Source organism: Homarus americanus, unplaced genomic scaffold (assembly GCF_018991925.1).
Source record: "Homarus americanus isolate GMGI-L3 unplaced genomic scaffold, GMGI_Hamer_2.0 scaffold30535, whole genome shotgun sequence".
NCBI lineage: Eukaryota > Metazoa > Arthropoda > Malacostraca > Decapoda > Nephropidae > Homarus > Homarus americanus.
In genome coordinates this window covers 2,254,117-2,274,929 of record NW_024732440.1, presented here as the reverse complement: position 1 = coordinate 2,274,929, position 20,813 = coordinate 2,254,117, and the positions used below count along the sequence as shown (strand labels likewise).

The 20,813-nt window shown below is 36.4% G+C and overlaps 1 protein-coding gene across 1 annotated transcript in view; it reads right to left on the bottom strand.

Moving 5' to 3' along the window:
* LOC121868753 (periodic tryptophan protein 2 homolog) overlaps positions 1–20,612 on the bottom strand; it is a 30,681-nt gene extending 10,069 nt beyond the window's left edge. The window contains exons 1-14 of the mRNA XM_042369634.1: positions 20,594–20,612; positions 19,184–19,291; positions 17,874–18,081; positions 17,563–17,691; positions 16,255–16,372; positions 15,533–15,677; positions 13,986–14,160; positions 11,788–11,999; positions 9,571–9,687; positions 8,479–8,556; positions 6,666–6,786; positions 6,008–6,183; positions 4,465–4,621; positions 2,146–2,326 (exon numbers count right to left, since the gene is read on the bottom strand). Coding sequence (XP_042225568.1) covers positions 2,146–2,326; positions 4,465–4,621; positions 6,008–6,183; positions 6,666–6,786; positions 8,479–8,556; positions 9,571–9,687; positions 11,788–11,999; positions 13,986–14,160; positions 15,533–15,677; positions 16,255–16,372; positions 17,563–17,691; positions 17,874–18,081; positions 19,184–19,204 — 1,838 coding nt within the window. The 5' untranslated portion in view covers positions 19,205–19,291; positions 20,594–20,612. The remainder of the gene's footprint in view (positions 1–2,145; positions 2,327–4,464; positions 4,622–6,007; positions 6,184–6,665; positions 6,787–8,478; positions 8,557–9,570; positions 9,688–11,787; positions 12,000–13,985; positions 14,161–15,532; positions 15,678–16,254; positions 16,373–17,562; positions 17,692–17,873; positions 18,082–19,183; positions 19,292–20,593) is intronic.
* Positions 20,613–20,813: the final 201 nt, after the last annotated feature.

Sequence of the window (20,813 nt, the reverse complement as noted above, 5' to 3'; positions counted from 1 at the left end):
AGATACAAAGCTAATTTGATTCATAAGAATCAAAACCCATCTTTTTTCTTTAATCTCAAAGTAAAAATGGGTCTCAAGGGTCTGATAGCCAGTTAGTGGCAATGTGAATACAGCATACTTAATACTAAGTCTTCAGAGCACCAGGAGGCAGTGTGGCCATCACTGCATTCAACTGCTTTTACTTCCCAAACTGTAAATTCAGGTACTGTACTTATTAACATCTGGATGATCTTATGTAAGTATTTAAGCAAAATTCGCAATACTGTACTCTAATAAATAATAACACTTATAAAGCATCCACAATATCAAGCAAGCAACAACATATGAAGAAAAAAAATGAAAGTAAGTACTATAAGCCTGGTGGCACAATAGGGGCAGAGGATATTGCATTGTGAAGACTAAGCCTTCGGTATACAAGGAGGTAATGTGGCAGACACGGCACTCCACCACCTTCATTTTCCCAGTTGTAATACTGTATTAGGTACCCAATCATAGTTGGGTGGACTCAAGGTGCCCCAAGTAAGAACCACCAGGACAGGATGTGAGTGCTGTAACTACTGCACCCCTCCCTTACACACAACAATTCCTCAACATAAGAATGCAATACAGTTATGAGAACAAATGAGCAAATAACCAAGACCAAAGGTAGAATATTTTTTTTATTCTTGTATACCTCTTCCTACATTATAGATTCTTCCAATATATACTGATATTCTTATAATCTAACAGATGTTTCCTGCTATGGTGTTCCCTTTCCACAGCATAAATCCAAGATTTCCACATGGTTCATCAAACCAAACAAATCAACAGGAACAAAGTGGGGAGGAGATGTTTTTTGTTTTGTTTAATGTCATTGTTTGACACCACAACTGCTTCTGTCAAATTTGAAGGCATCAGCCATGAAGTTATCATTTGTCCAGTTCCACTGTATATCAACACCAGCACCACCTGCAGTAGCAGGGCAATGAGATGAACCAGGAAGTGGTGAAGAGGGAGCAGCTGAGTTTGTGTGGGGGAAGGTGTAATGGTGCCATGATCAGTAAACAAGACCCTGTACCTCCCCACACGACCGGCTCACTTCACTCTCCGTCTCCCTATCACACCCTGCCTAACAGCGTCACTTAACTTAGAAGAGAATTTAGAAGGGACAGAGGTTCCTGAAGCAGGCTGATGTATAGGAGGAGGAATATTTTGGTTGTCTGGGTCTAATTCCTCTGAATCATCAAGGCCACATAGTGGTGTGGTGCCTGGTTAGGGCAGAGGGACCATGTCCCCTCACACCTTGGGCTGGTTGTTTCCTTGAAATAACCTCTTTTCCCTGATAGAATTCGCCTCTTACTAGCTCTAGGGGTAAACGGCCAAGAGCAACCAACATCTTGAGAGCCAAGAGTAGAATTTGTGGGCGATGAATGCACTACCTGTGGTTGCACCCATTCACTATCATCACTAGTACTTCTGCTATCACTGCTCGCAACATAATTTGGGTCTTGATATTTGTCACTGCATGTTTATTCATCATAACTATTTTTCAGGTGATGGTCGAAAAAGAATGTTATGAATCTGGGGAATCATTTTGTAAGATGAACGTATCGACATGGTGAAAAAAATATTGAGGCCAACACAAAGGGGAAGCCTCATACCCATGCCATATTTTGAGAGGTTGCCATTTGTCATATTTTAACTATATTAATCATTCTGGGCTATTTCAGACAGCGCAGGAAACTTTAAAAATCAAACCTGTATATCTACGTTATAGGCAGCTCAGAGAAGACCACATTATAGACCAAGGACAGGTTAGCATTAATTAGTTAGAGGACGAATGAGTTCACCTCTAGAGAGAGTATTAGTAAAAACTGTCTATACCACCGTGATTGTGACATTTCTAGTGGTCCGGTCACTCTAAGGTAATATCAACAGATATCTTGACTACATCATTTCTACGAAGCTTTATTACATTTTAATTTATGAGAGATCTTATCATTTTTACAAGATTTACAGATCAGGACAGACAGACAAACATCCAGATATATTTTTTTTGGTATAGCCTCATTGTTTTATGTGAATAAAAATTAGTTAAAAAATGCAATGCAGGCACAGTATTTACACTTCTATACAGTAGTAAATTCTTTGAACACCAATTCTTACTTTGCTTCAAGATTCTTTTTAGCAGTAATTTTATCAGCATCAGCCCTGCCTGCACCCAGGTCATTTCTACCAGTGATGTTGCCTTCTTGCTGCCCAGTTGATGGATTGAACATGGTGATCTGCCCATCCATAGAAGCTACAGCTATCTGTTTTCCATCAGGGCGGAAACACACACAAAGACCTGCAAAAATGTAAATGTTTCACAATCTCCTAGAAAAGATTGATATCATGGAACATAAAAACTTTATAAAAATTAATGATATATCATTACTATTTCTTAAAAGTTAGAAATACATTAATCTCTAAACAACACCAGATAAATTATTTAATATCACCAAGGATCTGAAGAAAAGATTCCAACTACAATAATTGAGGTCCCTACAATTACTAGATTTTGATTCACGTTTCAAGACAGAATTAAGTATAGGTTGACAATCCTTTATCCGAAATCCTTGGGGCCGGAGGCATTTCGGTTTTCGGAATTTTTCGGTTTTCAGAATGGTTAGGTGTTTTTTTTTTTTTTTATTAGCCCACCCGGGCATAGATCACTGACCCACATTGGGGCCTAGGGGTCGAAAATATAATAAAAATTATAATAATAATAATAATTCATAGGTCTAGGTCGTGTTTCTCACTTTTGATCTATTTTTTCATTCTTGTATTTCTTTACTGTATTATTATAATTTTATTATTACAGTATTATTGTTATTATTAATTATATTTTATTATTATTATTGTAATCATTATTATTTTATTTTGGAGTATTTTTATTAAAATTTCTATTTACTATGAATAATTATTATTATTATAATTATTATTACTATTACATTTTCGCCCCCCAGGCCCCGATGTGGGTCAGTGATCTGTGCCTGGCTGGGCTAATAATCCCTGTTGGAAAAAAAAAAGAAAAAAAAAAAGAAAAAAAAAGCCCCACAAAAAACTTTCGGTTTTTAGAGCTTTTCGGTTTTCGGAATTTAGGATAAAGGGTTGTCAACCTGTACAACCACAGACACACTCTTCAGTCAGTACCATTCATTCACTCTCAATACCATAACATATTTAATGCTATGGTGTTACCGTTCCAAAATAAGCCACCAAGATATGTACCCAGTACATCGTTGTACCTTCACACAACCCACCATTACCCAGCAACAGTATATCCACCAGCAACCACCACCTAAAACCACTTAATACCATACCATGCTTTACCATTAATTACTCATTACTGTTTCCCTCATGTCCATCCCAGTTCTTAATGCATCATTTAGCCTATCCTTCTGGTTCCACTTTGGTCTTCCCTTCTCCTTCCAGTCACCTACCCCCCCCCCCTTTTTTTTTTACTAATCATACATTTTCATTTTCTCAACACTTCCATAGTAGGTAATAGGCAGCTACCAAACAGGGAGGTACTACCGCCTGGGAAGATATTGGAAGCATAATGTGTTGTCTATGGTAGATCTTGCTGCCACATGGCATCACGAAAATTTTGACCAAGTCCCAGGTTGCTGATCTGACTTTCTGCCTCATTTACACACAATTGCAGGGTCTCAATTGTTTCTCTTACTATTGACAACACAACATACATATATTGTTCCTCACTTTTGATTTTATTTTTCATTTTGTATTTCTTTGTGGTTCTTTATTATTATTGTTGTTGTTATTATTATTATTATTTTGCCCCCCAGGCCCCGACGTGGGTCAGTGACCTGTGCCTGGGTGGGCTAATTCCAAAAAAAAAAAAAAAAAAATACCATTATTGCAAACCCTTTTCAATACTCCTTTCACTTTTACATGCCAGTCTATTTCAGTGTTCTGGATTTTGTGCATCTTTGCTTTTAAGAATATCAGTATTAGTTTTATTAACTTCTTCCTCTTGCATCCAGAGTTCATGCTTCAAATCCCAACAAATATGTTTGCTTTACCATTTCACTTTATATATCTGTACCCATTTGTGCCTTACCTAAAACATTCCTGTCTACAAATGTATCTCAATTTACCCATTATGGAATTTCTTTCCCTCTGGTACTCTGTGATCCAGTTCATCACCCACTGTGAAGTTGCATAACTGAATGTAGCTTGGCAGAACAGTAAGTGAAAATATAACAAAAACATAGAGAAGATGATGGCACATTCATGAGAAATTATAACACTGGAAAATGACAAATTTTTTAGGTGTTTAAGTGAAGCTTAGGGTAATATCTAGGACTCTGGAACCCAAACTAATTTTTACCATAAACTCAAACGACTTACATAAGTAAACCACAAACTGGAAGAAATTTACTTTATATGACATATAATATTGTACTTATAAAACCTTACCATCTGAAGACAGTACAATGGTTTCTTTGGCCGTTGTGTTGGCAATTGCATCCCAGACTTTGACTGTGCCATCCCACCCTGTTGAAGCCATCATGGTGCTGCCCGGCTCCTTTGAGAACTGAACACTTACTACTGGTCCCACATGGCCACTCAGTACCTGTACAGCAACAACACACATAAGGCAGCTGTTCATAAACTAAGAAAGTATTATTCATAAAAAATGTTACTTGAGTAGGAGTATCCTTTAAAATGGTGTGAGATTTTCAGGAATTGCAAATAAACAATAAAAAAATAAAATAATAATAATTTCTTATATCTTCAGGTAAGGTACTGTGTGAATGTACACCAAACATAAACAAAATACAGTTTGGGTTCATGCTGCAAGGGGACAACAGAGACAACATTTAAGGCCAGGTACAGTGGTCCCTCGGTTAACGAGCACAATCCGTTCCAGCAGGTTGCTCGTTAACCGAAAAACTCGTTAACCGAAACCATTGTTTCAATGGGTTTTTGGGTAATTGGTTCCAGCTCACCGAAAATTGTCTAAATTCAACAAAAAAGGTAGAAAAGTACACTTACTTTGAGGTGTGTATGTAGAAGGCTCCTGGATGATGATGATGGGAATTAGAATGGGGGTGGAGGAGAAGGGAGAAGAGAAGGCATTGGAGTGGAAGAGAAGTCACCCCATGGCACCATTTCACCCATAAAATTTTAGTTCTCTTGGTGTAATTCAAGATTATTTTCTTTACATCAACACTGCACTATATATTGTCAATATGTAAAATAAATTTCAAAATGACCAATAATTTGCTTGGAAACACAGAAAAAAAGCATTTAGTTGAAGAGAGTCTCAAGCAAGATGTTACCTCCACTGAAAACAGAGAGAGACTAACGCTTGTCTGGTGTGTTAACAGGCTGGATGGCACGCCAGAAACTAGTTTCTTTACCTTCAATTGTGTTCAATAATTGTTAAAATGACTAAAAAAGTTCATATTACACTTTTAAAATTATTGAATAGTATAAACTTCTTGATATTTACTAAAATAGTAAGGAATTTAAGCCTTAAAACCGATTACTGTATTGGCGGACTAATACTACAGCTGGTGGACCGCCAAATGCAAGCGAAAACATGTTGAAGTTGGCTCATAAAAAACTTGTTAATCGCGGGATTGCTCGTTAACCGAAGTTAAGAATCTTATGGAAGGTAAATCGTTAACCAAAATCTCGTTAACCGAGGCGCTCGTTAACCGAGGCGCTCGTTAACCGAGGGATCACTGTATATACAAAAGAAATACCTGGAGGAGATAAAAGCTGTATAGTACTTTATATTTGTAGATTTAGTGAGAGTATTTACAGGGAACTACATAAAGTATTAAAGTGGGCAATGAGAGGCTGTGGAGAATTTAAGATATGGAAGAAAGGCATACAGTCAAAGGGTTTGAGAGCAAATGTGGTGAAAATAAAGTGAAGGATATATAATTTTATCACGTACAAGTCAAGTAAAAATTATTGTAAATTTAACATTAATTCTTGTATTACTTACCTCTAATAATTTGCCAGTCTGCAAAGACCAGAGAAAAATATCATGACTGTCTTGGCCACCTGCAGCGACCAACTCCCCACTGCTGTCGACAGTAACACAGGAGAACTGTGTTGGGTGTGGTGATGTCAATGTTTTGAAGTTCCGGTAACGGATCAAGTCAAATGCTCGCACAGTGCCTGAGGACACACACATGTAGTGTTGGATTTTGGAATTTTCCAGTTTTTAGAGTAATAAAGTGTATGAACTCCAGAAAGCTAGTACAGTATAACATTATCCAAAATTACAAATCTTGATTTATGGACCCTATACATATATAGAAAGAGTATTCAAAAGTATTAATATTTACTTATTTAGTAAAACATTTTCATTGTCTCTTATTAAAAGTCATTAGAAAGGCAAAACAACACTTATTTTGTCAATGCAATGGCTTGATGTGTTACTCCAAATTCAGGTACTGTATGGTACTGGGAAGCAGATGGACATCAGGAGCCACTAAATTTTGGGTGTTTTGCTGGATAGAATAAGCTGGAAATTTTTTAAAATGTGCGCGTTTTCTGTTGATTCTGGAAGAAAGATTATAGTTTCTACTGTATACTAATAATTTTTTTAAAGATACTCCAATTAATACAAATTTGATTAAAGACCAAGATATATTTACCATCAAGAGAGGAAGATATTATGGCCCGACCACTCTGCGTAAATGTAAGACCAGTGATTGTTGCTGTGTGTTCCGAGAATGTCACGAAACAAAATGAAGAATAAGTTGACCACATCTTAACCTGTTAAATAATTTCAATATTAAACACATATTGAAATTATACTTTAATTATGTAATACTTAGTTGAATCAAGAGACAGGAATAAATCAGGGTGATATCTTGGGACTGTTACATAAAATGAATACTATAGTTATGAATTTAGGGAGAGTCTGTGTTTGCTCCTGATTTTAGTCACTCTGCTTCATAATAGGCAAATGGTTGCAAGAAAGGAAAAAAAGTAATACAAACAGAACAAACTATAAACTATATACGGTAAGTATTGAAATGAAAAGAACACAATAAACAAAGAAAATTATTCTGGGGATTAAATAACTGTGATTCTTTGTCCTCATGACTTATAAAATACATAACTAGACGCTATTCACCCATATTCATGACAGGTTTTAAGTGACATACTTTATACAAGTAAGCTGATGAGGTTGATAGGACAACAAGTGAAAGATTTATGGAGTTGACAGATATGTGAGTTATCCTGATATCTTGTAAGGAGTCAGATGAAATACTAAACCAGGCTGAGTGTCAAACTACGGCATTATTTCCTAGCACAGTTGTGGCTGTTATTTACTCCAGAAGTCTACAGTACTTATAATATCCAGCCATTAAGGATACAGTCAGTTATGTATACAGTATTCTATTTGTTGAGTGTTCTGTTGATCTAAATGGTGCTGTGACTTTTGAACTTTAACTCAATACAACCGAACAATTGGCGCAGAGTACTTCCAGGAATGAGAGATTTCCGGGTAATGAGACGACTCTCTCAAAGCCGGAAAAAATCCACCATCCCCGGAATTTTCCGGGTATCGTGAAAATTTTCTCGGAATTTTCCAGAAAATGTGCCCCTCGGAAAATCTTTCCCAAAGCCGGAATTTTACGGAAAATTCCAGCTTTGGGAACGATTTTCCGAGAAAATTTAAATTCCGGCTATCGGAGAGTTCTGGGTTTGAGGGATTCCGGCTCATGGAGATATTACTGTAAATCTCAAGATCATTCTCCACTTTGTTTAAGTTCATTGCTGCGATGATAGGGGCTGGTGTCAGCGATACTATCAAGTTGATAATGTACAAGAGGTTTGTCCTCCCATGTTGTGGTATGTCATTAAAATAGTCCCTAAGACTGTGCAGTACTAAAAGCAAACAGATGATGAACCAACAAAATGGAGAGAGAGAGAAAGTAAGACGCCACTAACCATCTACACACCTTCAACCAACAAAGCTCGGCATTCTTCTTCAATTCTGGTATGTACAGTACAGTACAGTATACTAAAACAATGTTTAGTCTTGTTAGGCTAGAATTTCAGGTCAAAATTCTCTGGGATGGAGTACATCTCAGATTATAGTATGAGATCCTATGGGAAAATGGGTCTCACTGAATAAGAATTCATCTAATGAATACATATTACTTATTAAGTGGTAACTTATTGCACTGATAATTGTGTGGCAAATGGCTGAAGATCTGGACATAGAGCCTCGATATCTTTATTAGAAATAGATATAAGTAGTCAGAGCCCTGAAGCAACTGTATGGATAAAAGCCAATTCAAAGCAGAACATTACCTGGCTGAATCACTCAGCTAAGATATTGTATCTACCATTAAACAATATGCCCTCTCTGGAATTTGTAAAGAAGTCATTTACTGGATAGCATCTCACATATTATTCACTATTAACCTGTGGACCTGAAACTAAGTCACCAACCTTTCCATCTTCACCACCAGTTGCCAGGTTCTCTCCATTTGGGGAGTATATCACAACTCTCATGTTGTTGAAGTGGCCCTGAAAAAAAAAGGGGAAAAAATCATGCTAACCACATTTAGGTATTCTTATTAACTAATCAGTCTAACTTTAGATTAATGTAAATATCCAGTTCTGCCTCATTTCACTGGCTACAAGATTCATATTTAGTAAGATGATAATGGTACTGAAAAGCCTTTAGACTAGATGACAGTTAATCGGTCAAGCAATGCTATAAATCCAGGGAGTTTGATAGACCAACCTAAGTAAATTTAATTACCCGGTATGTCAACTTATCATACGAAACATTAAAAGAGGTATAATATCTGACAAAATGTGTCTCTATCGTCTTTATTGTATGGGGTTGTTGTGAACATCAACCCATTTGTCTATCTCTCCCTTGGTCATCTCCTTCTCCCATCATCCACCTCTGAATTATACCTGTACAGGGTGCATACTTTTTGCCAATCTACTACAGGTACTTCCCATTCTCTCAATATGTCCATACCAACTGTGAAGCTCCAGATCTGTTCGCTACACAACAATTTCTGCATCCTTTATTCCCCACATACAGTAAAACCTATCTGGTTTATTGAACGATACTTCACAAACTGGGACAGCTGACATCAATTACACTTATGATGCAACCTATGTTAAGTTCACCAAAAGCTGTTAAGCAGTAGTCCCTCACCAACTGCAGGGGTTAGGTTCCTGAAAAATCCCGTGCTTTGGCAAGACTACCGGTAAAGGCTTATGGGAAATCGGGCGGTTAGGTTCCATTGCCACAGATAACACTCGTCAAAGCCTAACTGAATTGCCCGTTCCTTCATTAAAAAATATCTGTATTATACATTTAATTAAATTTGAGTCAAACACATACAAAATAGCTGAATATAAATTAAGTAATATTATAAATTTTACAGTACATCTCTGTGGAGATGGATGTTGCTATAAGTAAAGAAAAATATCTTGATTCATTTTTATCACCACATAAATTATATGTGTAAAGTTTGTTTACTAAATGAGATGTTATACACAGTGATGTCAAGATTTTACCTGTTGTTTGAGGATAAAAGATTCACTCTGCCACTCCCAGACAACAAGCTGTCCCAATGATGACACCCCCAGTGCTATCCAGTCACCACTGGGGTTCATGGCTACACTTGTGATTGTCTGAAAGCAAGACACAAAAAACAATAAAGATACTTATAAATTTAAAATAAAATTGTTACAGGAGTAACTTAAGAAGGTACTGGAACCAATCTGCAGGCAATAAATAAATTAATTAAAACTGAAAAAAAAAGAAAAAAAAAAAAACACTCAACCAAGTCGTGAAACTAGCTAAGAAAAGGATGAGTATAAACACAACCTACAGGTTTATTGAACATACTGTATTCAAATGTATTGGCTGGACCTGTGGTGAGGCAGAGAAATTACCATGTATCCTATTGATGGTTCTTCTGTTCCAAATATTATTCATAAAATTAATAAAAGAACCTCAAGGGCATGTCCTGTTTATGAAATTATGACACCACAATATGTATTTATAATATGTACCACAGGCAGGAACCTTCAGCCTGCCAGTAATTCAACATGACAAGTAGACATCCTAACAATACTGCTGAGCTTTCAACAAAATTTCTTCATACTAATTCTTTTCATGACTTTTTAAATAATACATAAAAACATTGGAGCATAAACACAGATTGATGGATAGATATTATTCCCAGTCAGTGGTGACAAGGAATAAATGCAAAGTAGACTAAAAGTGCTACCATCACAATATTTTACATTCATTAGAAGACATATTTTAATGTTCTCAACCACATCCTAGGAAGAACTTTATCAATATAAATGAAAATTCAGTAGTCCTTATATCTATATACAGTGTTTGGGAAACTGGAATAATCATCATCACCATTTTATGGCCATTTTCCATCCTTGCATGGTTTAGAAGTGGTTACCTGATGACAGCTCTCCATCCTGCACAGTCTCTAGCAGCCTATCTCTTCAGGTTATCACTGTGGTCATTTCTTACAACCTCTCCCCATGTCATACTTGGTCTACCCCTAGCTCTACCCCCACCTCCATGTTCAAACTTATACATCTCTTGACCCAATTGGTCCCCTCCATTCTCTCCACATCCCTGTGCCATCTCAGCCTTGCCAGCAAAGATGGCACTTGAATGTCCTACACACAATACCCAGTTCCCACTGTAAAAGTGGGTTGGTGATAGGAAAAATCTTTTCACCACCTGAACATATAAAGTGAAGTTCTTCTCCAATAATGCTATCTGAACCTTTCTTGGGTAAGTGTCAAAAACTGGCAAGATTTCAGACCACAGTCTGTCAATGTGCATTCTTAACAATAATCCTCTTAACCTGTACGTGGTTGACTCTTAAAAATTGCCTCATTGAATAATATCTACATATTTGAGTACAGCATTTTTGCTGTGCAGCAGTGGCCCCTCTCTAAGTCGCATTCCATTTAGAATTACCACATGTAAGTAAATTAAAAAAAATATGCTGGATTTCCATTTTTCTATTCACCTACCTATCCAGTATTATATAATGACATGTCTAGTATACAAAAAAGATGGAAATAACAAAATAAAATAATATACAGTAAATTCAGAGTGATACGTCTCCCAGGTCATGCAGAGTTCACGGCAAAGTTGGATTTAAAATGCCGGGGCTGGTTCCCCGAGAAACAAAGATGCTACACAACAATTCCTATGAGTCTGCCAACATGAGACTGGAGTTGCCACATTTTAACTATTTCAAATGATTTTAGATATCATTAACTACCTTTTCCAGCAAAAAACAGAAACTAACTTTTTGGTAACCAGAGTGAGGTATCTAGGTTTATTATATGGAAACCACGTAGGGGTTAAAACAGAATCACCAGTATAGTTTACCATGAGAAGTAGGTGAATTGTCAGCAGGAGAACCCGGCAAGTAACTAATACGCTAATGAACCAAAGATGATCCATTTGGTTAAGTAACCCTGAAAACTCACCAAGTTTGAGCCAACCACTGATTTGGTTTAAGCACCATATTGATAAGAAATAGTACTTCTAATTATCCAGTTTTACTGCCTGGATCGTCTTGCCTGTCATTAAATCATATAGTCTCTCTGAAGGGCACAGAGTAATGTTCTCACAGGTCACTTGCAAAAAGCTAAAAATAAGTCACAAAAGAGAATCTAAGTTATGTGGCCCATTATAATTATCAATCACTTATGAACTACAGTAAACAATCTTTGATAACATACCTGTTTAGATATATTTAGTGAGTGCACTAAGGCACCCTTGTCATTCATGTCCATCAACAGAAAATCCCCCGTTCCAAATGCAACAACTAACAGTCGAGTTGACTTATGATATTGAGCAGCAGTTACACGCACTTGTTGAGCGGCGGCTAAGTGCTGAGCCAAGAAGAGCCGGATATTACGTGTGTAATATATTCTCTCAATCGACTGGGAGTCTGTTAATGGCAAAAAAATTATATGTATATAAACAATACTATATATATATATATATTTGGGGGGAGGGGGGGATGAACATGTTTCTGTTATTTTGTGTGCAGCAACAGACATAAGCCATATGGACAATTGTGGCCTTATTGTGGAAGGCAAATACAATGGCAGAAACGTCGTGTTTCCAGCTAACCTCAATTACATATTCAAATAAAATTCACTAAATAAAACAAAATAATAATTATAAAACAAAAAATAAAATTCTTATCAAATTAAAAACTGAAGTTCAGTGGCAGCTTTAGCTGGAGCTGAAAGCCCAATACTGTACGGGCAGATGTATAATATTCTGATCCTGAAGCTGAAGAAAGTTGTGCTAACTCATATCTACATACAGGCACCTCTATTATAATTACTTAATTATTTTCCATATTGCTCTCTGAACAAAAAATTACACAGGACATTATTTTATTAAGAAAAAAGACAAAAACATACTTGAAAATCTACAGGATACTCATTTAAGTGAGATCTTACAGCTGCAGCATGGTGCTGCCAGGCATGTTAATGGTATTGTACCACAGTTGACAGCTAGATATTTTTTATATATATTATTTCCACCATTTATGTGCTTACAGTAATATCTCATATTTCGCGCGATTTCATTTCACGTTTTTGAATTTCGCAAGCACTACCTAATGTAACCAAGTCTTCTATTTGGTGTAAAATATTGTGAGTCTCGCGAGATCCAGTCAGCTGAATGTGAGATCCAGCCAGCTGAACGCTGTAATATTTTATGTTGCAGCATAAGTATGTTTTTTGATAACTGGCTAGCCGCACTCTTCCTCCCACTGGGTGACGTCAGGGCATACAAGCAGCAGCCAAACACTTCTCTTGAGTCAGTTACATGACTGCCCGGATGAAATGCGTCACCTTTATACTGTACCAGTATATGTGAAGAATACAGTTAATAAATATAATTGTAATAAGTAAAATAAATAAATGATTGCCATTTGACAATCATTTCATGGGACACGAGACAGAACAGCTGGCCACCGTCTTGTATGACGTCACAGTCCTCATACCAGTTTCTCCTGCGCCATCCTACTGACCACCCGGGCTGCTATTGTGTGCTTTTTTTGGTGGTGCTACCACTTGTCGAGTCAAGATAATGACCTCTACCTCTACTGGGGGTGCTACTGGTGCTGGTGGGACAGACCCACATAAGCGGCCAATACGGAAAGGGAGAAGCGGGACTGTAGTAAGGGAGTTATGTTTGCCAAGTACTCGAAGCAGGATAAGCAGCGCGTGATTAAGTTACCTGAGGAAGGCCTAAAAACTAATGAGATAAAAAAGATTACTGGTTTTCCAGAAAGCACAATCAGGTCAATTAAGGCAGAATTTGTATCAATTGGAGGTTATAAATGGAAAAATCAGAGGTTGATGAAGAGTGGCCAGTCTATATTGTTATTTTTACCATTAGTCTATGTATTTGAATTTGGCGCAATTTTCCCGCAATATTTCTTGCGAAATACAAGAGCTTACAGTACTAGCTGTTCAGGCAGTCAGCTATTCTTTGCTACAACTTCCATTGTACAGGAGATAACCGAAATACCCAGAGAAAACCTGTGATGTTTGGTCAGGTCCTACCCTCTCACATCCAACCTTGGGACTAAACCTAGGATGCAGTAGTGAGAGTTATGTATCTGTTTATCTCAACACATCTGTACAGTTGCATCAGGACTTTGCTAGGTATACACACTTACCAGTATATTCCCTCCAACCACATTTTATTAAATATTATTTTCAATCATAACACACGAGATAACTGTATTTATATATCTAAATACAAATTTTCATTTTCCTGTTCATCATGTTCATTAACTAACATTAAAGCTTTCAGTTTTCATCAAGGAGAAAAATTCTCAAGGGCAGAAAGTGAAAATAAGGTTGTTGGGGAAACTGGCAACAAACTGCTTCTCTTTAGGCATTATACATACCATCACTTTTAATTTTTTTCATTTTCAACTTTTCAATTTCTTCTTGTGTGGGAGGAACATCATCTTCTTCCTCCTCTTTTTCTTTTACCTTGGCCTTATAGGGATCTTCTTCAGGGATTAGACCATCAGGATCAACACTACAGTTCCACATGGTAACAACACCATCTGCACCAACCTGTTGACACAAAAAAAAAAAAAAAAAAAAATCATATATTTAAAAAGCTATAATCCATACTAGTACTGATCCTACTACATTTTGTAACCGAACATCATATTAATTACGCCAAAATGAATACACATTGTATTACTTATGTTAAACTACAGAAAAACTTCACTAAGGCAGACTAATTGGGAGGGAGGGGTGTCCGGGATAAGAGGTTATCCGCCTTGGAGCAAATTAAAAACAAAATAAATAAATAAATAACTCCATTTCAAGCAAAAAACGAGTACAACACCAATGTATCCAATTTTCATGAATGATATATATGTTTAAAAAAAAAAAAAGTAATGTACACAAAGAACTGTACACTTACCCCCAAAAATGTAAGGCAGATCCAGCTGGACATGCCTCTGACTATAAGAGGCTTGCAGTCACTCTTTGAGTCTGAGTGCTTTGAAATTCCATATTCAGTGCATATTTGCGGGGGAGCAGCACCTTTTCCGAGCTTTTCAATCACCTTTAACTTTTTGTTCCCTGATAAGGTTTTAGGCTTAACCTTCTCACCACCCTTACGGGCACCAAACACTTTCTTAGAGGCCATGTTTATTGTCTAATTTTTCAATAATAATGCAAAAATATATACTGTATGTTACATCAGCCTATAGCATAATCACATTACTGGTAATGTCAAATGAGTTTCAAAATAAAGTTCACCATGCCTATATGGCAATAAAACACAATTGACGGACCGAGAGAGCAAAAGTGTTGCTATTACGAGCGACGCTAATTTATGACCGAGCGCATAATGCGTCTTCCTTTGTTTACGAGTGTGTGGTGTGGGTGGGTCACGAGGTCTGTCCGCCTTGCTCCCTTGAAATTGTGGTTTATGGTGGACACGTCATCTTAAAACAAATTATGTCCAACTTTTTTTTTTTTTGGCAAATAAATTTTGTCCGGCTTAAGTGGGTTCCGCCTTTGCAGGGTCAGCCATAGCGAGGTTTTACTGTATATACCAAAGTAAATGCATATCCCAATAACTATCATCCATGATCCAATAAGGCTTCACACCGTGTGTGGAGAGATACTTATTTTTAAATAACTGTACTATACCTTGTGTTTTCACTGAGACACTACAAATTATGAAAATGTCAAACATTGTACCAAAGTTATATTGGACCACAACCCTCAGCTAAAAGGTATGCCATTCCACCTTTTGACATTGTTATGGTACTCTTCTGCAAGTTGTGTCAGATAAATTGATATCACGGTAAATTCTAGCAAGATGTTTGTAAAGAATACATGTAAAAGATCACTATTAGCCTATAATTAAAAAAAAAATGGATGACATGTACAGTACTACAACATACATAATGTAACAGCTACTCACCGTACACAAACCTAAAGTCTTTTCCTCAAAGAACACAGCAATGACTGTGTCTTTGTTGCCACCAATGGAATATTCTTGCAGATTTTTAAATTTCCCGAAGGGACAAACACGTGTTGTCATGTCCCGTGAACCAATTGCAAGAACCCTGATGGGAAAAAATATATATTATATAACCAATACTCTTTAGTTAAATTAAGCTAAGTTAGGATAAACAGTCAAATTAGAGTACAGTACAATAAAATAAAACTTGCACTTTTAAAGTAAACAAGATAGCTATTCAGTGAGCAAAAATAAAAATAGGAAAATAAGTAGCAAAAGAGAAAGAACTGGACGTCATTTAGAATATACAGTACATACTGTACAAGTACACTTGTTGAAATGAAGGTTCAGTGAGGTGTTCCAGATACTGTATCAGGTATTTGGATTAATAACTGTTGGTTGCTACCAGAGATCTTTTGTTTACGTCAACTCAAAACTTTGCCAATACTCTTATTATCCAGCTGCTGCCTTAACTCAGAATAGGGTTTCCTATCCTTCAGCATCACCTCACACATCCACCTCACAATTCTCATTTCAGGTCGCTCAAGCCTGCATGTCATCCTCTTTAGCCATCCATGTGTCACTGCCATGCAATATTACTTCTCACACCAGTTACATACATCTTTCCTTTCACATAAATGATATCAACATAAAAAATAGTAAAGTTATGCATTTTAACTAACCTGGAATCAAAAGACCAGTCCAAGCAAGTTGTGTCATCATAAGCACCATGGAAGACTCTCTCCATAACAAACGGATCAAACACTCGCTTGTTGGTGCCCGGAGCACAGTACACAAACACTGTGGGGAGGTAATTAACAAATATTGGTTTAATAAATTTCGACAGCACTATGAAATCACATTCCCATGGATCACAGAACATTTAGACAGTACTCTACACTGTAACAGTTCACCTAATTACAACCATGGAATAACTTGAGATTAAATGTACTGTATGCCTAAAGGTGAATACAGTACAGTATAGGTTTACAGTACCTTGCTATATGTTACTTTGTCATACATTGTTTCATTATACACTGTTGATGAATTTTTTTATACAACACTGGCCTTCGAATGTTGATTACCGTCACCAATATATTCCTCTGCCAAATCCTCTCCCAGAGTAAGTCTACCCATCGCAATATTTGCTTAAGCTCATTCGTTTAGAGTTAAAACCTTATCAAAATTCTGTAAAATGATTGGAAAACACCCAGCGATTGATAATTGTGATATTTATTCCCCTTGTGATAAAAACCAAGAAATTTTTTTAACTAGAGGTTAAATGAGATATGTTAAGGCATTTTGATGCTGGTAAATGAGATGTTGATATCACCAGAGTCTTTGGCCTGCCTTCCACGTCAGTGAGAACAATTCATGAGAAAGGAGAAAAATTGAAAAATATGCTCAAGGTGTGACACCTTTAACTGCTACTAAAATACAGTAACTCATTGCAGATGTGGAGTAATGGAAAATATAGAAAAAAGTTTAAATATATGAATTGAAGATCAAAGTCCATGAAATGTGCTAATTAGTATGATTATTCAGGAAAACCCAAGAATTTGTTTGAAGACTTGAAGAAATATTATGGTGAGAGTTCAGATACAGAAACCTTTGTGGCCGGTCGTGGTTGATTTGAACATTTTACTGCAAACTTTGAATCAAGGTGTTATATAGTCATACTTAAGGCTTATTATTTGCAACACAGCTTCTCCTAGCACTTCAAGGAAACGGATGATAAAAATAAGCCAAAAATAAGGGATTTCTGGCCTGGTTAAGAACTTCATGTTTTTAAAAAAAATTAAAATGTTTTTGTACAAAGCAACAGCACAAATACCTCTAAAATTCCTGGCCAGGTACACTTACCTGCCTTAATACATTGCTTATGAAAAAGTTAGGTTTGTTTATCACTATTTCACACACCATAAGGGTTTTCCTTGTGATAAATGAGAACTTCTTGTACAGTATAAGTTAACAAGGTATTGAAGTCTTACCTGCATTTTCTTTGGTTAAAGCAATGTGCTTCCCATCAGGACTAAATTTAATGCTCTTGATTGGTTGATTGAACCGCTTTCGATACAGCACATTGCGGAAGTTGAGATTAATGATGTGCACCTCACCATCTGTTATCATCGGGAGCACAAAGAAAAACCTTGTACTATATACTAAGAAAGAGTGGGGAGGGGGGTAAACAAATGTAGAATGGGACAGTAATGGGATAAGTAAAAAATTAGAAATGTCCAGTTACTTATATACCATATATGAACTGCAGTATTGAACATGTTATAACTTTAAATTATTTTACCCTCTTCTGCAGCAACTAGTATAAGTCCATTGGGAGAAAGTGCTAATGAGGTGTAGTTGAACCGAGCCTCAATAGGAAGAGTGTGAGATCGGTTGTTGCGAAGATCATAAAGAGATATTTTGTTGCCCACGGGACAGATGACTGTATTGCCATCGTGGGAGAAGATAATGTCACCATGTCTGTAAACAGTTCCCAATAGATTGGAAAACTGAAAAAGAAAGGATACGTTAGAATCTTCCATTAAATGATTTTAACGTTAATTTTAATATTTTGTTAATATCAATCTGCCTTTTCGATTATTCTTCTGTTTTAGTCATGTTCTATGTCCTTTTCTGGATCAACATGGACTCTGGATTCATAATCAGAGTCTGCCTGATTGACAACATTATTGTAGCCAGACTTATTCTTTGGAAGACAGACAACCTTTTGTTATTCCCTTTAAACAGATTTGCAATACCTATACAGTACTGTATTATGTCAAAATCATTGTAACACATATGCTACCACTGATTTCTGTTATCATACTCAACTTCAGGTCTCTAGGACACTGTACTGTATGTGCCTTTAGAACAAGAGTGAGATTATTAGTATTTATTTTTAATTAAAAATCAACTGCCCCCACTCCCTCTTTGAATCCTTTGTACAGTACAGTATTATTATCTTCATATGGATTGCTGCTCTATCTCTTATTCCCAGTGACTTACCTCTTTACTAACTACCATATAATTATTATATTTATGTTTGAAAAATCAACTTTGACTTGTCATTACACTACTGTACTATATAGCTCAAAATAGACATGCTGTAAGAAAAACACAAACTGGTCTGCAAAAACCATTTATTTCTTTATACAACATAAACCAACTTAATCACAGTAAGACTCTTTGAGGATTATTTAAGTTAGGTCAGGTGCGGGTTATCTGCTTTAAAGCAATAATGAATAATCATTGGTTCTGATCATAAAAAAATTCTAACATTGGTTTCTAAAAACTAGCTTGTATAATTTTTTTTTCATTTCAGAAAATATCAAAGGGGAAAAAATCACATCCTTAACCCTTTAGTGACGATCAACACAACTGTTGTGTAATGCCCACCATGACAATGCCCACGACTGTTGTCTTATAATTTTTCCCACCTGCATTTGAACACTCACAAGGGTTTTTGTGGGTTCCTAGCCAGCCTTCCACATACATGAATTTGCCTGAAGTGTCTGTGATGTTCAGAGGAATTTCGAGACTGTCCAAAAGGCTGCTGGGAAAAACACATGATGCAAAATTTCTAATTGTGATGATGATGATGATAATACAAACCTTGTAGCGGTAAGATAACATGTTACTGCAGAAATCTAATGCTATTTAAAACTCCAGTAACTTGTTACTTCTCTCTTTCTCTGTAGAGATTGAACAGCACTCACACTTCTGTAAGAGAAAAAATGAGGGTACAGTAGTATACAAAATTTTCTTTTTATAGAAAAGAAGTTTATCATTACAACTGGACTTTAAAACATTCCAAGGTACAATTAACCTTTTTTCCGTTAAAACCTTAAGCAGATAAAAACAAAAGTTCATTTGGCATATAAAAAACTTGAGTGTTAAGTCTAGTTTAAAAATTACGGTAAGTTCGTTGTTCTTAAGCAGCTTGACTCAGAAATACCCCCATCCTCAGGAATTTTCCACCCTGTACTGGGGAAAGTTTTCTGAGAGTTTAAACTACATACACATCTAGTATGGACAAACACACAGTTGTATTAAAATTTGCAAACACCACTGTACATGTACAATACTGTACAGTAGAATCCCAGTTATCCGGCACCAGTGGGGATTGAGAGGTGGTGGATAAAAAGATTTTCCACTTAGTTTAATCTCACTTTTAGGATCCTCCAATAAATCCTACAATGCACAGTGGTACAGGATGACCTAAAAAATTCGTGTCTCCATTGCATTAAGCATTAAATATTGAGCAAAATGAGACCAAAATTGTCTGCCAAAGTAGCAACAGTCAAGGTCCACATATTTACCATACATTTTGTTTAATAAGGCGGGGCTTCGCCCTCCGGTTAGGAAGTTAGGTAAAGTTAGGTAGGTTTCTTTGGTTGGTTAGGTCAGGTTCTATTTGGACCGAGTTAATGTCGTCTCAGTAAATAATGATGACTGACCTGCCGCCAATTTTTCATAGAAACCAATTAAAAAAATGCTGCAATTTCACTGTGTTTTACAGTGGACATTGTCACAGTTTTTGCAAATGTGTTAAAAAGTGGTTACTTCTAAATTACACCTAATCTAACCTTAGTTGATAAGAAAACAAGCAGCAGAGATAATGTTAGAAGACCTTACCAACCTAACCAAAGAAACCTACCTAACTTCCTAGCAATGGGGATCTACCCCCCTGGATCCCTTGGCATATTACAGAATCTTTACCGTGATAGTTTCCTCCTATATACAGTACATAAAAATGGAGGTAAAATTATAGTTTCGGTCAACCCTGTATTTGGATATCCAAACTAATGTAACCTAACCAAACCAAACTTAACTTAACTTAACCTAACCTAACCTAACCTAACCGGGGTCTTTGCTTCCACATACCTCCTCAAGATTCCCCTGTCCTGCTTCTGTTCGATATGTTTCTAGTTTTCTTACAGACAGTGCCAACCACCACCTCAATATTAATTTTATTAATAATCTTATACCTTAATATACTCAACAATATTGTCTTCACTGTACCCATCTCAGAAGGTGTAGTAGAGGGTTAACTATATACTGTACCGGGCTCACATGTTGTCAACACCACGTTTGTTTGCGTTCGGTTTGAGTGCTTTAACTCAGGGTCGTGATAGGGAGTCAGGTTAATAGAAAAATATTTTTTTTAGTCATGCAACTTATAAAATAACAAAGTTAATAAAAAAAATAATAGTTTTTAATTAATAGTTGTCTAGTAAAGTAA